The sequence below is a fragment of the Mandrillus leucophaeus genome, unplaced genomic scaffold (genome assembly GCF_000951045.1).
Source record: "Mandrillus leucophaeus isolate KB7577 unplaced genomic scaffold, Mleu.le_1.0 Scaffold1296, whole genome shotgun sequence".
Lineage (NCBI taxonomy): Eukaryota > Metazoa > Chordata > Mammalia > Primates > Cercopithecidae > Mandrillus > Mandrillus leucophaeus.
Window position 1 is genome coordinate 154,012 of NW_012101250.1, and position 11,808 is coordinate 165,819.

General features: G+C 46.5%; 1 protein-coding gene across 1 annotated transcript; it reads left to right on the plus strand.

Moving 5' to 3' along the window:
* Nucleotides 1-60: 60 nt before the first annotated feature.
* RRP8 (ribosomal RNA processing 8, methyltransferase, homolog (yeast)) lies at nucleotides 61-3,706 on the plus strand. The gene is made up of 7 exons (XM_011972490.1): nucleotides 61-307; nucleotides 1,479-1,842; nucleotides 2,093-2,546; nucleotides 2,640-2,769; nucleotides 2,920-3,026; nucleotides 3,113-3,209; nucleotides 3,430-3,706. The coding sequence occupies exons 1-7, from the start codon at nucleotides 209-211 to the stop codon at nucleotides 3,547-3,549; spliced, it is 1,371 nt and encodes a 456-aa protein (XP_011827880.1). The 5' UTR covers nucleotides 61-208; the 3' UTR covers nucleotides 3,550-3,706.
* Nucleotides 3,707-11,808: the final 8,102 nt, after the last annotated feature.

Below are 11,808 nucleotides of genomic sequence, written 5' to 3' on the forward strand. Positions count from 1 at the left end.
CTTCCCCTCCCACCGCCTCCGTGCCCTTCTAGCCGCGGCTGGCTGAACTCGATGGTTCGCTGCGCTGCGCCGACCGCTCTAGCAACCCCTGGCTGTCACGCTTTGGTTTCCGGCTCCGTTCCGGCGGGTCTGAGCGCTGCGACTCCCGGAGAAGAACTCTGCACGTGGAGAAGATCGGGGACTCCGCGACCGTGCCCTCCGGTCCCTCATGTTCGAAGAGCCTGAGTGGGCCTCGGCGGCCCCAGTAGCCGCGGGCCTTGGGCCAGTAATCTCACGACCTCCTCCTGCGGCCGCCTTGCAAAACAAAGTGAGTGACCCTCAGAGGCTGTTTCAGGCCGCGAAGCAGACGCTGGTGGATCCCAGCGCTGTGTGTATTGCAGGGAGGGACACCTGTGGCACCGTTGAGGGCGAGTCCTGATCTAAAGATCCGAGAATTTCCAAAAGAAACTGACGTTGGGTCAGAGAGAGTTGTTGAGTAGAAGCTGGGGAAGCGAAGAGGGTTCTTCAGACAGAGAAAAGTACGTACAAGGGCCCTGGGGCAAGACAGCATGTTCTGTTAGAGTCACACACACAAGTGATCCTTGTGGTTGGAATACAGAGTAAATGAGAAGGGATGCTGTTCAAGTTCAAGAGGTAGATTAGAAGTTTTGCATATATTAGAATAGAAGCCAATGAAAGGTTTTAAGCAATGGAATTATTTCTTCAGATTTGTATTTTGAAAGGGTCATTGGTTACAGTGTGGAGGATGGATTGGAGAAAGTAAGAGCTGTCAGTATCATTGTTCAAGGGAGGGTGTGGGAAACTTAGAATCAAGGTAAGTGCCTGGCCTAGGATTACCCAGTAGGACTGCAACACAGAATCAGCCTTCTCCACAGTACACCTTCTCCTTTGAGCCTCTCAGATGTGAGGGCGGTACTTCCTCAGGCTTTTCTTAGGCTTCAGTCTGCCTCCAACTTGGAATCGACCTACTTTGTTTCCTCTTTTTTCATCCCCTAGCCCCATTACCATTGTCCAAGCCGCTGGCCTCTCTGCAATTTCTCCCCTTCCGTTTTTTTTCTACACTGCAGCTAGAGACATGTTAAATATTTAATATACGTGTGTGATCATGTACCTCCTGTTCAGAAACCTCCTTACCTCTTTTGGGAATGTATCAACTGGAGGCAAAAGCTCAAGGTGAAGGGTTGGAACTCCTGGTCTCTGGCCTTGGTCTTGTTGCTTGTGGCCTTAGCACTTTCCTTTGGGAAAACCTCTATTAACTCATTTACACATTGAAGAAAGTGGGATAGGTGGTTTCTCTGCTCTCCAGCTTCCCAGAAGTTGGGGTGGTGACGTGAAAGTTCTTCTGGGTTCTGGCAGGCTTGACTGCGAAGAATTCAGCTGCTTCTGCTAGTCTGAATCAGGTCGACATCTCTCCCTTCTTATTCTCCAGGCCTCATCCATTCTCTTTAGGCCCACTGTCGCCCCTTGTTTTCCCCCAGGGCTCCAAGTGCCGCCAGCTCTTGGCCACATTACGGGCCCTAGAGGCAGCATCTCTTTCCCAGCATCCCCCCAGCCTACCTAGCAGTGACTCTGAGGAGGACGAGGAGGAAAGGAAGAAGAAATGCCCCCAAAAGGCATCGTTTGCCAGTGCCTCTGTTGAAGTAGGGAAGAAAGGGAAGAAGAAATGTGAAAAACAGGGCCCACCTTGCAGTGACTCTGAGGAAGAAGTGGAAAGGAAGAAGAAATGCCACAAACAGGCTCTTGTTGGCAGTGACTCTGCTGAAAAAGAGAAAAGAAAGAGGAAGTGCCAGAAACATGCCCCTATAAATTCAGCCCAGCACCGGGATGGTGTTGACCAAACAGGTACCATTGAATGTGTATATGTCTGTGTGTCGGGGGCGGGGGTAGGGAGTAGGTCAACTGATTCTACATACAGCAGAGGTTATTGACTGCCATTAGGATTGAGGTTAATGGTGTACTCAGGCAATAAGAAGTACTTTTATGCAGGCCACAGTCACTGTTTCAAAGACAGAGGTATGGCTGGGATGACTTGCCATGACCTGAATGTAAGAGATTTTGCCTCAGGTGCACCTTCCCATCTCCCTCCCTGCAGGTCCCAAAGCCTGGAAGGGTAGTACTACAAATGATCCACCGAAGCAAAGCCCTGGGTCCATTTCCCCTAAACCCCCTCGTACATTAAGCCGCAAGCAGTGGCGGAACCGGCAAAAGAACAAAAGAAGACATAAGAACAAGTTTCGGCCACCTCAGGTGCCAGGCCAGGCTCCAGCTGAGGCCCCCACAGAGAAGACAGAGGTGCCTCCTGTCTCCAGGACAGACAGCCATGAGGCTCGGGCAGCGGATTTGCGAGCCCGCATGGCACAGCGGCTGGATGGCGCCCGATTTCGCTACCTCAATGAACAGCTGTACTCAGGGCCCAGCAGTGCTGCACAGCGTCTCTTCCAGGAAGACCCTGAGGCTTTTCTTGTCTACCACCGCGGCTTCCAGAGCCAGGTGAAGAAGTGGCCACTGCAGCCAGTGGACAGCATCGCCAGGGATCTTCGCCAGCGGTGAATGGGGGTCAGGCACTGTGAGAAGCCATGTGGTGGGTCAGTAATAGGCTCAGATCAGACCAATATGTGACCCTTGCCTTCCACTCTCAGGCCTGCATCCCTAGTGGTGGCTGACTTCGGCTGTGGAGATTGCCGCTTGGCTTCAAGTATCCGGAACCCTGTGCATTGCTTTGACTTGGCTTCTCTGGATCCTCGGGTCACTGTGTGTGACATGGCCCAGGTAAACTTATATGTTATCTGGCTTGTGCTCTAGGCCCAACCTCTATATGCTAATCTCTAACCCTTCCTTCCCCTTTCCCATCCTGGTGTCTCAGTGCTGGCTTTCTTCTTCTGCACTGTGTGTCGTATACAAGACTCTCACTCTCCACAGGTTCCTCTGGAGGATGAGTCTGTGGATGTGGCTGTGTTTTGCCTTTCACTGATGGGAACCAACATCAGGGACTTCTTAGAGGAGGCAAATCGAGTACTGAAGCCAGGGTAAGAGCCCCCAGGACACAGATGTATGTATGTATGTGTGCATGCATGGGTCTGTGCATTTACACAGAACTTTCTGTCCTTCTCAGGGGTCTCCTGAAAGTGGCTGAGGTCAGCAGCCGCTTTGAGGATGTTCGGACCTTTCTTCGGGCTGTGACCAAGCTGGGCTTCAAGATTGTCTCCAAGGTGAGGGCCCCAAGAAGTCTGTACCTGTTTTTGTCTCATGTGGCCCTTTTCAGGATACTGGTGTTCAGGAAGGAGGCTTCATGCACAGGAACACACATTTTGCTCCCCAATGGAGGTGGGAGCCCTGGGAAGCTTTCTGAGCAGAGGCAGTACATAGAGGGAGGTGTTTTAAGGAGTTGGGATGAGGATTTGGTTCTCACTGGGTCTTTTCTGCCCCTAGGACCTGACCAACAGCCATTTCTTCCTGTTTGATTTCCAAAAGACTGGGCCCCCTCAGGTAGGACCCAAGGCTCAACTTTCAGGCCTGAAGCTTCATCCATGTCTCTACAAGCGCAGGTGACCTCTGGATCTTCCTTGAAAGGGGAGGCAGAGCTCAAACTCCAGGCTCACAACTGTGAAGACTATTTCCAGCCCGGCTATAAGCCAAGACCTGGTTCCTGGTGGACCCCGAGGACAAAGTGTGATAAAACCTCTGACTCAGCCGGGCACGTTGGCTCATGCCTGTAATCCCAGCACTTTGGGAGGCCAAGGCAGGCGGATCACGAGGTCAGGAGATCAAGACCATCCTCCTGGGTAACACGGTGAAACCCCGTCTCTACTGAAAATAACAAAAAATTAGCCGGGCTTGGTGGCGGGCGCCTGTAGTCCCAGCTATTTGGGAGGCTGAGGCAGGAGAATGGCGTGAACCTGGGAAGCAGAGCTTGCAGTGAGCTGAGATTGAGCCATTGCACTCCAAGCTGAGATTGAGCCATTGCACTCCAGCCTGGGCGACAGAGCGAGACTTTGTCTCAAAAAAAAAAAAAAAAAAACCTCTCAGACTTGCTGTACTGAAACCTTCTTGGTTATAATATGCATAAAGTCACTGGGGCTAGCTAAATGATAAAGAGTTTATTGTGAGAACATGGGGATATCTGTCTGTTTCATGACACTTTAGGTGTCATGAAAATTAGATGGTTTGGAATTCAAGGCATCTTTAGGTTTGGCTTCTCTTTCCAAGTAAGAAGCCACATGGCCTTTCTGTCCTGCTATCTCCACTCTGCTGTCATCTGATCTGTCTACAGATCAGCTTCCTCTGCTCACTCATAGTTTCTGCTCCTTCAGCTTCAGTTTGCCCAGGCCTTTAAGGTTGCAGACAGGCAGCTGTTGCTGCTTGACTCTGAGGCAACTGGTAGTCCGCCAACATCCTGGCTCAACACGTCAGTCTGAGCCACTAACTTGAGACTGTTTGGATGTCCCTGTACTGAGCATTTCTAGTGGTTTATCTTTCCCTTCTCCCCTCATCTCCATCTTTGGAACCATATAGCATCAAGGCACTCCCAACACGTATTATCCTGTGGGACTTTGGAATGTTTATGGCTGAGAGCACGGATTTTTGGAATCAGGTAGACCTGGATTTAATTCCTGGCCTGCTACCTAGAGGCACTTAAAGTCATTTAATCTCTGTGTATCACATTGCTCATTTGGAAAATGGTAGAATTTCTATCTTGTAAGGTGGTTGTGTGGATTAACTGGGGAAATTTGTAGCCAGGGCTGGGAACATAGGAGGTGCTCAGTAAACTAGCTATGACTATTTTATGTTGTAAGCCTTATTGTTTTTTGAAGATGTTCCCTAGGCTAGTTGGAGGCTGAGGGGTAAAGAATGGATTTGTTGACTAAGGAAGCCTCTGGGAGAGGCTAGGCCTTTCAGCAGGCTTACTTCATAGGCTATTTAATGACTCTTAATGGATTCTGAGCTTCTGTCCTTGGAGGGGTAGTGAGGGAGCTGGGTCTCTGTTCGTAAACAACTTGTTGATGCCGTGTGGGGTTCGGGGCATTGGGCTGTTCATTGGTGGAAGAGTCTGTCCATTGTTTCTGCCTTGCAGTGGACTCAGATCAGCATGTCCTGGGAAAGCTAAAGGCAAGGTGCTGAGGGAAGGTGAGTTTGAATGATAGATTCTAGGCCTCCCTGAGAAGATATCTGCCATGTGTCTAGGTGTAAAGATATGGCCTCTTGTACTTGCTTCCAGGAATACCTGACAGCACCCATTGGGAGATCATAGGTTCTATGGCCCTAAAGCCAGTTGAATGCCTTTAATAAGGGGATGGAGGTTTTGAAACAGGCTGTAGGCCAGAGGGCATGTTTGGAGGCTGGGCTGTGAATCATTAAACAGGCACTGCACAGTGCCTCTACGCATACTGTTCTTTCTGCTGAATACTCATCTGACTGGCAATTTGCTCACCTTTCCAAATAACCTAGTTGTTTCCTATTCTACTCCCAAAGCAAAATCAATTCTTCATCTGTACTCTCAAAGTACTATGTGAAGAGTGCTACTTCAGCTTCTAAATATTGCATTGTGATTCGTTTGTGCATTTGGCTGTAGTTTTCTCAAGCCGTATTTATCTTTATATTCCCAAAGCTTGTCATTTGAGATATAGCCAGTGTACTTATTCACCTAGGGAGAGATAAGGAATGACAGGGTCCAGCTGAGTGGGATGGGTGAGAACAGGGGTGTTATAGAAACCCAGGTTCTAGGGCACAAGATGAGGGCACTGTTGACTAGTCATGATGGAAGAAGTAGGCAGACAGGAGAACTTCATTAGGTAGAATTGGTGGGATGCCGAGGATGGTAAGAGAGGAATCTGAAGTAAGTTCCAGGGTTCTGGCTTGAGCAACTGTGGGTAGGCTGGTGATGCCATTCAGAGTGTTGGATTTCAAGAAGTGGGACATGCGTGAGATCTGTACTAGGGGTCTGGGCATCAGCAGCCTAGACGTGGTAATTAAAGTCAGAATAGATGAGATATTCAGGGTAAGACAATAAGAAGAGAAAATGGCTCAGAATAAAACTGAGGAACCTGTCATGGATGGATAAAGGAAAATGAACCAGTAAAGGTGATGGAAGAGGAGAAGGTTCACCCAGAGATGTAGGAGTAAAACCAGGAGAGTTATTGTTATTATTTTTTTTAAGACAGAGTCTTGCTCTGTGGCCCAGGCTAGAATGCGGTGGCATGATCTTGGGTCACTGAAACCTCTGCCTCCTGGTTCAAGCAATTCTCCTGCCTCAGCCTCCCGAGTAGCTGGGAATACAGGCTGAAGTCACCATGCCCAGCTAATTTTTGTATTTTTAGTAAAGACGGGGTTTCACCATGTTGGCCAGGCTGGTCTCGAACTCCTGACCTCAAGTGATCGGCCTGCCTCAGCCTCCCAAAGTTCTGAGATTACAGGCGTGAGCCACCACGCCCAGCTGATTTTTTTTTTTTTTAATATGGGAGGATGGGCAGGTTGTTAGCTGTCGAGTGCTGTTGAGATGAGAGAGAACTTAGAATGTAGTGGGGTAAGGATTGCTGAGTAATGTGGAGGGCGTATTTGAGGTAAATGGGAGTGGTAAGAGGTTGCTCCATTGTGAAAACCCTCTTCCAGAGTTCCTGATAGGGCCCTAGAAGTTCATTTCTGGTTGGTTTGATTTTTTTTTTTTTTTTTTTTTTCCAGGAAGCAGGAAGCCAATTTATCATTTGAGAGTGAGAATGGGGGGGAGGAAGTATCTTCCAGGCCCACAGGGCACAGAAATACCCAGTCAGGCCAGACTGATTTATCTCCTTACCTCTCCTCATCACTTGGGCCCAGAGCAATCAGCAGTGATTAGGTAGAGAGGAGCTGAGGAGAGCAAAGAGCACACCAATCCCTCCTCCCTTTCCCAATGCAGGCTTCTAGACTTAACTGGGGCAGAGCTGGGAGGGGAAAAAAAAGATTTAAACCTGCAACAGGTGCAGATTATTGTTACACAGGATTAGACATTCTAATTGAGATGCTTGCTCCTTAAACTGATCACAGGACTATCAAGAACATCGCAACCTAGCTGCAACTTTTCTCCATAGCAGGGAGAGTACCTCCCAGTGAATAAAATTTGGAGGGGTGGTAAGAGACAAGAATAAAATTGGGTTTGGTTATCCGTGCCTCATGCTTGTTCAGCATCCCTTTTAGAGTTCTCCGAATAACTAGTTACTGCTTCTGCAGTTACTGGTGTGCTCCAGCTTCTGTTCCCATAATATAGTCCTAAGGGAACACAGTTCTAAAATAAACAACATGATCTTGGCAGAGACATCGCTCAGCTCCAAACCCAACCATTTATGTAATTGCACAAAACTCTCTAGAGCTTTTCACAGATACCAGTAATTAGAACCTTTCATCCGTAAGTCATCCTCCTTCCAGGTGAATTCTCATCCAGGTGAATTCTCTGACCAGCCATCTGGTGTTAGGATACCCAACTCCTGCAGTAACTGCCTTACTGGTCTAATTGCTTCTACTCCTGTCCCCAAAGCAAGTAATTTTCCACACAGCCATGTGATCTTTTTAAAATGCAAATCAGCTTATGTCACTTCTCTGCTTAAAGTCCTTCAATGGATTCTCACTGCCTCGAGAACAAAAGACAAACTCTTCAGGCCCTGTGTGATCTTGCCCAGGCCTCCATCACCATCACCATCTGCATCTTAACCCACTCCTCCCCTTTCACAAAACTCCAGCCACACAGACTTGCTTTTTATTCCTCAAGCTTTCCAAACTGTTTGTACTGAGAGTCTTTGCACGTGCTCCATCTTCCTTGAATACTGTTTCCCCAGTGAGCTCATTTTCATCTTCCTTCATACCACTATTACCTTTGCTTCTGTGGAAGAAACTGGCCAGATGCTCACCGAAATGTCCTCTTTGTGGACACAGGTAAACTGCGTTTCCCAGTTCCATGCATCTAGGTATGTGTGAGTAGTTCTCACCAGTGGAAAACGAGTGGAAGTGATGTTTCAATACTAGACCCCTTTAGGGTGGCTGAGCCGTTTCCATATTCTCTTCCTCCTTCCTCTTCAAGGTAACCTTGAAGCACATGTTTTGACAGTGTTGGAGTCATAGCATAGAAGAAGTCTGAATATCTGAGTTACTATTTAGACCGTAACAGCTACTTGACCAAGAACATCCATGTTGGACTTTGAACAAGAAAATAACCTGATTACATTCTGCTCGTGAGTTTTGAGGGTGTTTTAGCAGTTATTATATACACTGGATATATCTTCTATGGTATCCTGTCCGCCTTACTCTTGACCACAATACCCTCTTTGTTTCCTTCAGGGTGTTTCAAATATTTAATTATCTTGCTAGATGCCAGTCAACACTTTCTATTTGTCCCATGAATTTCAAATCAGGGGAAAACATATACTCCCAATAGGGAGTTGAGATACTCTTTTAAAATCAGTCATTGTGTCTGTGACCAGAAAAACAAATCCCACTAAAGAATGTCCTAAGCAGATTATTATTATTATTTTTTTTTGTCATATAACCTGGAGTTAGGTGACTTGGCATTGGTTCAGGAGCTGAAGGATGTTAGGGATGAGGTCTCTGTAGTTTTCTTGTCTCACAGTCACAAAATGAAGTGTTTTTGATTAAGCAGGGATGCCCTACTTAGTATCAGACTTCTTGGAAGTCTCCCTAATTGCCACAGCCCCTATCTTTTTGGCTTCATTTCAAGGGTCCTTCTACATTGTTAATACTCTGGTATAAATAAGTTCCATTATTCCCTATAAGATGACTGAAACCAATCTAAAGTATTAACATTTTAAATATGTTTTTGGGAGCTACTCAGCTACTAGGGAGGCTGAGGTGGGAGGATTGCTTGAGCCCAGGAGTTTCAGGCTGTAGTGAGCTATGGTTGTGCCACTGTACTCCAGCCTGGGTAACTGAGATCCTGTCTCAATAAATAAATAAAACAAGTATATGTATAATATATAATATTACAGATACATACGTATGTATGTATGTTTTTCATCCCCACCCTTTGCCACATCTCGGGGACCTGCCAGCAGCTCATCCAGTTTAAAGCTGCTGTTCCTCTACCTCAGTGGTTTGGGAGAACATGGTCATTATTTCACTCATTCTTTACCTCCTCTGTCTCTTCTAGGATTGGAATGGGGGAGGGCATATTAGAGGATAAAGTCTCAACTTATGTGATTAATGTACCATTGGTGTGTTCTGTGCAGACAAGCATTTAAATGTTGACTCCTGTTTGAGCTATTGGGGTTCTCTGGAGCTCTCCATGAGGACTGGAGCACTAACTGACTTTGATTGCCTCTTTTTGATGCACAGCCCACACTGCCCTTCAGCTCTTCAGCCCCTGACCCTGACAATGTATCCACAGCCTCCTTGTGCTAAAGTGCCTCACCCTCGTACACAGCCCTCCTGGGAATGGTCCCAGCAAACCCTCAAGACTGGTTACCTTTCATGGAACCCACAGGAAATGCATACATATTTGTCCTGCCAAACTATAAGTGCAACCCAGCCAGCGGCTTGCTTTTCTCACACTGCCTTGTCCCAGCCAGCCTGACTCATATATGTGAGAAGTGCCAGTCTCTATAATTCACATGGCTCCAAATCCTCATAAGTGATTCAGGTTATGTTCTCCCAAGAATCCTCTGTGCCACATTCCACTCTGGTGGCCAAATGGAGATGGGTCTGTACATTTCTGAGCTTAGCAAGTCTCTATCTAGAGAATGTAATGCTGAATGAATGTAATGCCTCTCCCTCACATGGAAACACTAATATCTACAAATGGTTCTGTTGGAGCCCTCCTCACTCAGGAGGGCTCTACTAGAATGAAGGGAGCATACTACTCCTTTGTCTTGCAGGGAGAAGTTATCCCTATTCCTAAAGATTCCCATCAATGAATCTTTTATTTCTAATCTCATATACAATGGAAAGTGTAGCAGTCTTCTGGATCAGCTTTACTATCTTAGAATAAACTTCATGTGGATGTATCTAGTACCTTTATTTGGAATGTGTTGGTTCCTATCACCTCTTGTCATCAGTTTTGATATGTTATCCAAAGATCTTAGGCAACTGAAAAACTCTAACTTCCTCTTTTATACAGATATTCTTATTAAATGTGAAGTTTCCTTTTTTGTGTGTGCTTTATTTCTATGGAGTATTGTCTACAAATCTTGTCTTCTTTTTAAAATCACTCAACTGTGTTTTTTAATATTCATTCATGTTACCAGTCAGGACCCAGTCAGGAAAATAGAAACCACACTAAGTATTTCAAGAGGAGGGCTTTTAATACAGAGACTTAATTACAAGTATTAGAAGACTAAAAGAGTAGAAAGAAGTTGCTGTTGTAATTCAAAAATTAGTAACTGCAGAAGTCAGAATATTCCAAGGCCTGGGAAAACAAAAGGGAAGAGGTGATGTGATTACCAGAAACTAGGAGCTCAGAGAAGGGGCCGCCTTTGACTGATATTGACTTTTATGGGAGAAGCTCCCTCTGGGTATCTTGGTGCTTATACAAACTCTGAGGAAAGGCATGGCCCTGAGGGTGGGAAAGCAAGGGATGACTGATCTCAGACTGCCAAGTGGGTAGTCAGGCTGCTGCTAATATCTCTGAGATGTGTGGCAAGCTGATGTTGAGTGCAGAACTAGCTAGTAGAAGCCAGATGTCTGCAGCTGAGAACATGTGACAACTGGAAAACAGGAATGAAGTCTCCTCTCTTTCAGGTTTTCTTTAGGGCATCCTATTGGCAGACCCTAACAGGAAATTTGGCAATGGATTCTGGGAAATGTTTGTAGAATCCCGGCTACAGCAACACAGCCAGAATGTTGGGGTGGGGGTGGGTAGGGGAGGGTATTGGGGGAGTTGCGGGGGGAGATATGGAGAGGCTAGCAGCTGGAAAAAAAAAAGATAAAAAACCAGTGTAATCCATGTAGCTGGTCATCTAGTTTGTTGCTTCCATCAGCTGCAGGAGTATTCCATAGTATGCATCCACCATAGTAAATGTATCCATTCACCTGGTTGCCTCAAATTCTTTGCTACCTGGAGAAATTAAAACCCTTGAAGCTAGAGTTCTGAGTACAAGATCAGTTCCACCAATTAGATTTCTTCATTTGAGATTTGGGAGGTAAAGGCTGTCTTTCTGCTGTTGTGCTTGTTGCTGCTGGAAAGCAAGTTTATGTAGATACTGAGCTTTCTGCAACAGCTTTCCAGCTTTGAAAACCTGCAGCATTCCCACTGAGGCCGAGAACAAAATGAGGATGCCTACTGTGATGGGTTAAGTTCAACCTAGGACTGGACATTCAACAGGTAAAATAAATCTACTCTGTAATAGTATAAGTTTGACTACAATAAACAGGTTAAGAAAAAAAATTGACCAGGCGTGGTGGCTCATGCCTGTAATCCCAGCACTGTGGGAGGCCAAGGTGGGCGGATCACGAGGTCAGGAGTTCGAGACCAGCTGGCCAACACGGTGAAACGCCATCCCTACTAAAAATACAAAAATTAGCTGGGCTCTGATGATGCATGCCTGTAATCAGGAGGCTAAGGCAAGAGAATTGCTTGACCCCAGGAGGTGGAGGTTGCAGTGAGCTGAGATCGCACCACTGTACTCCAGCCTGGGTGACCGAGCAAGACTCAGTCTCAAAAAAAAAAAAAAAGAAGAAAGAAAAGTTATTGGAAGGATAGCAATAAGTAATTCACAGAACTGTGAAGTCTGGAGGTGAGGCGTGAAACAGACGGGAATCAACAGAGGATGAACCACTGCAAAATCTAAGGTAACATTAGAATCAGTCTAGTAAGCATGGCACTGCTGGCACCAC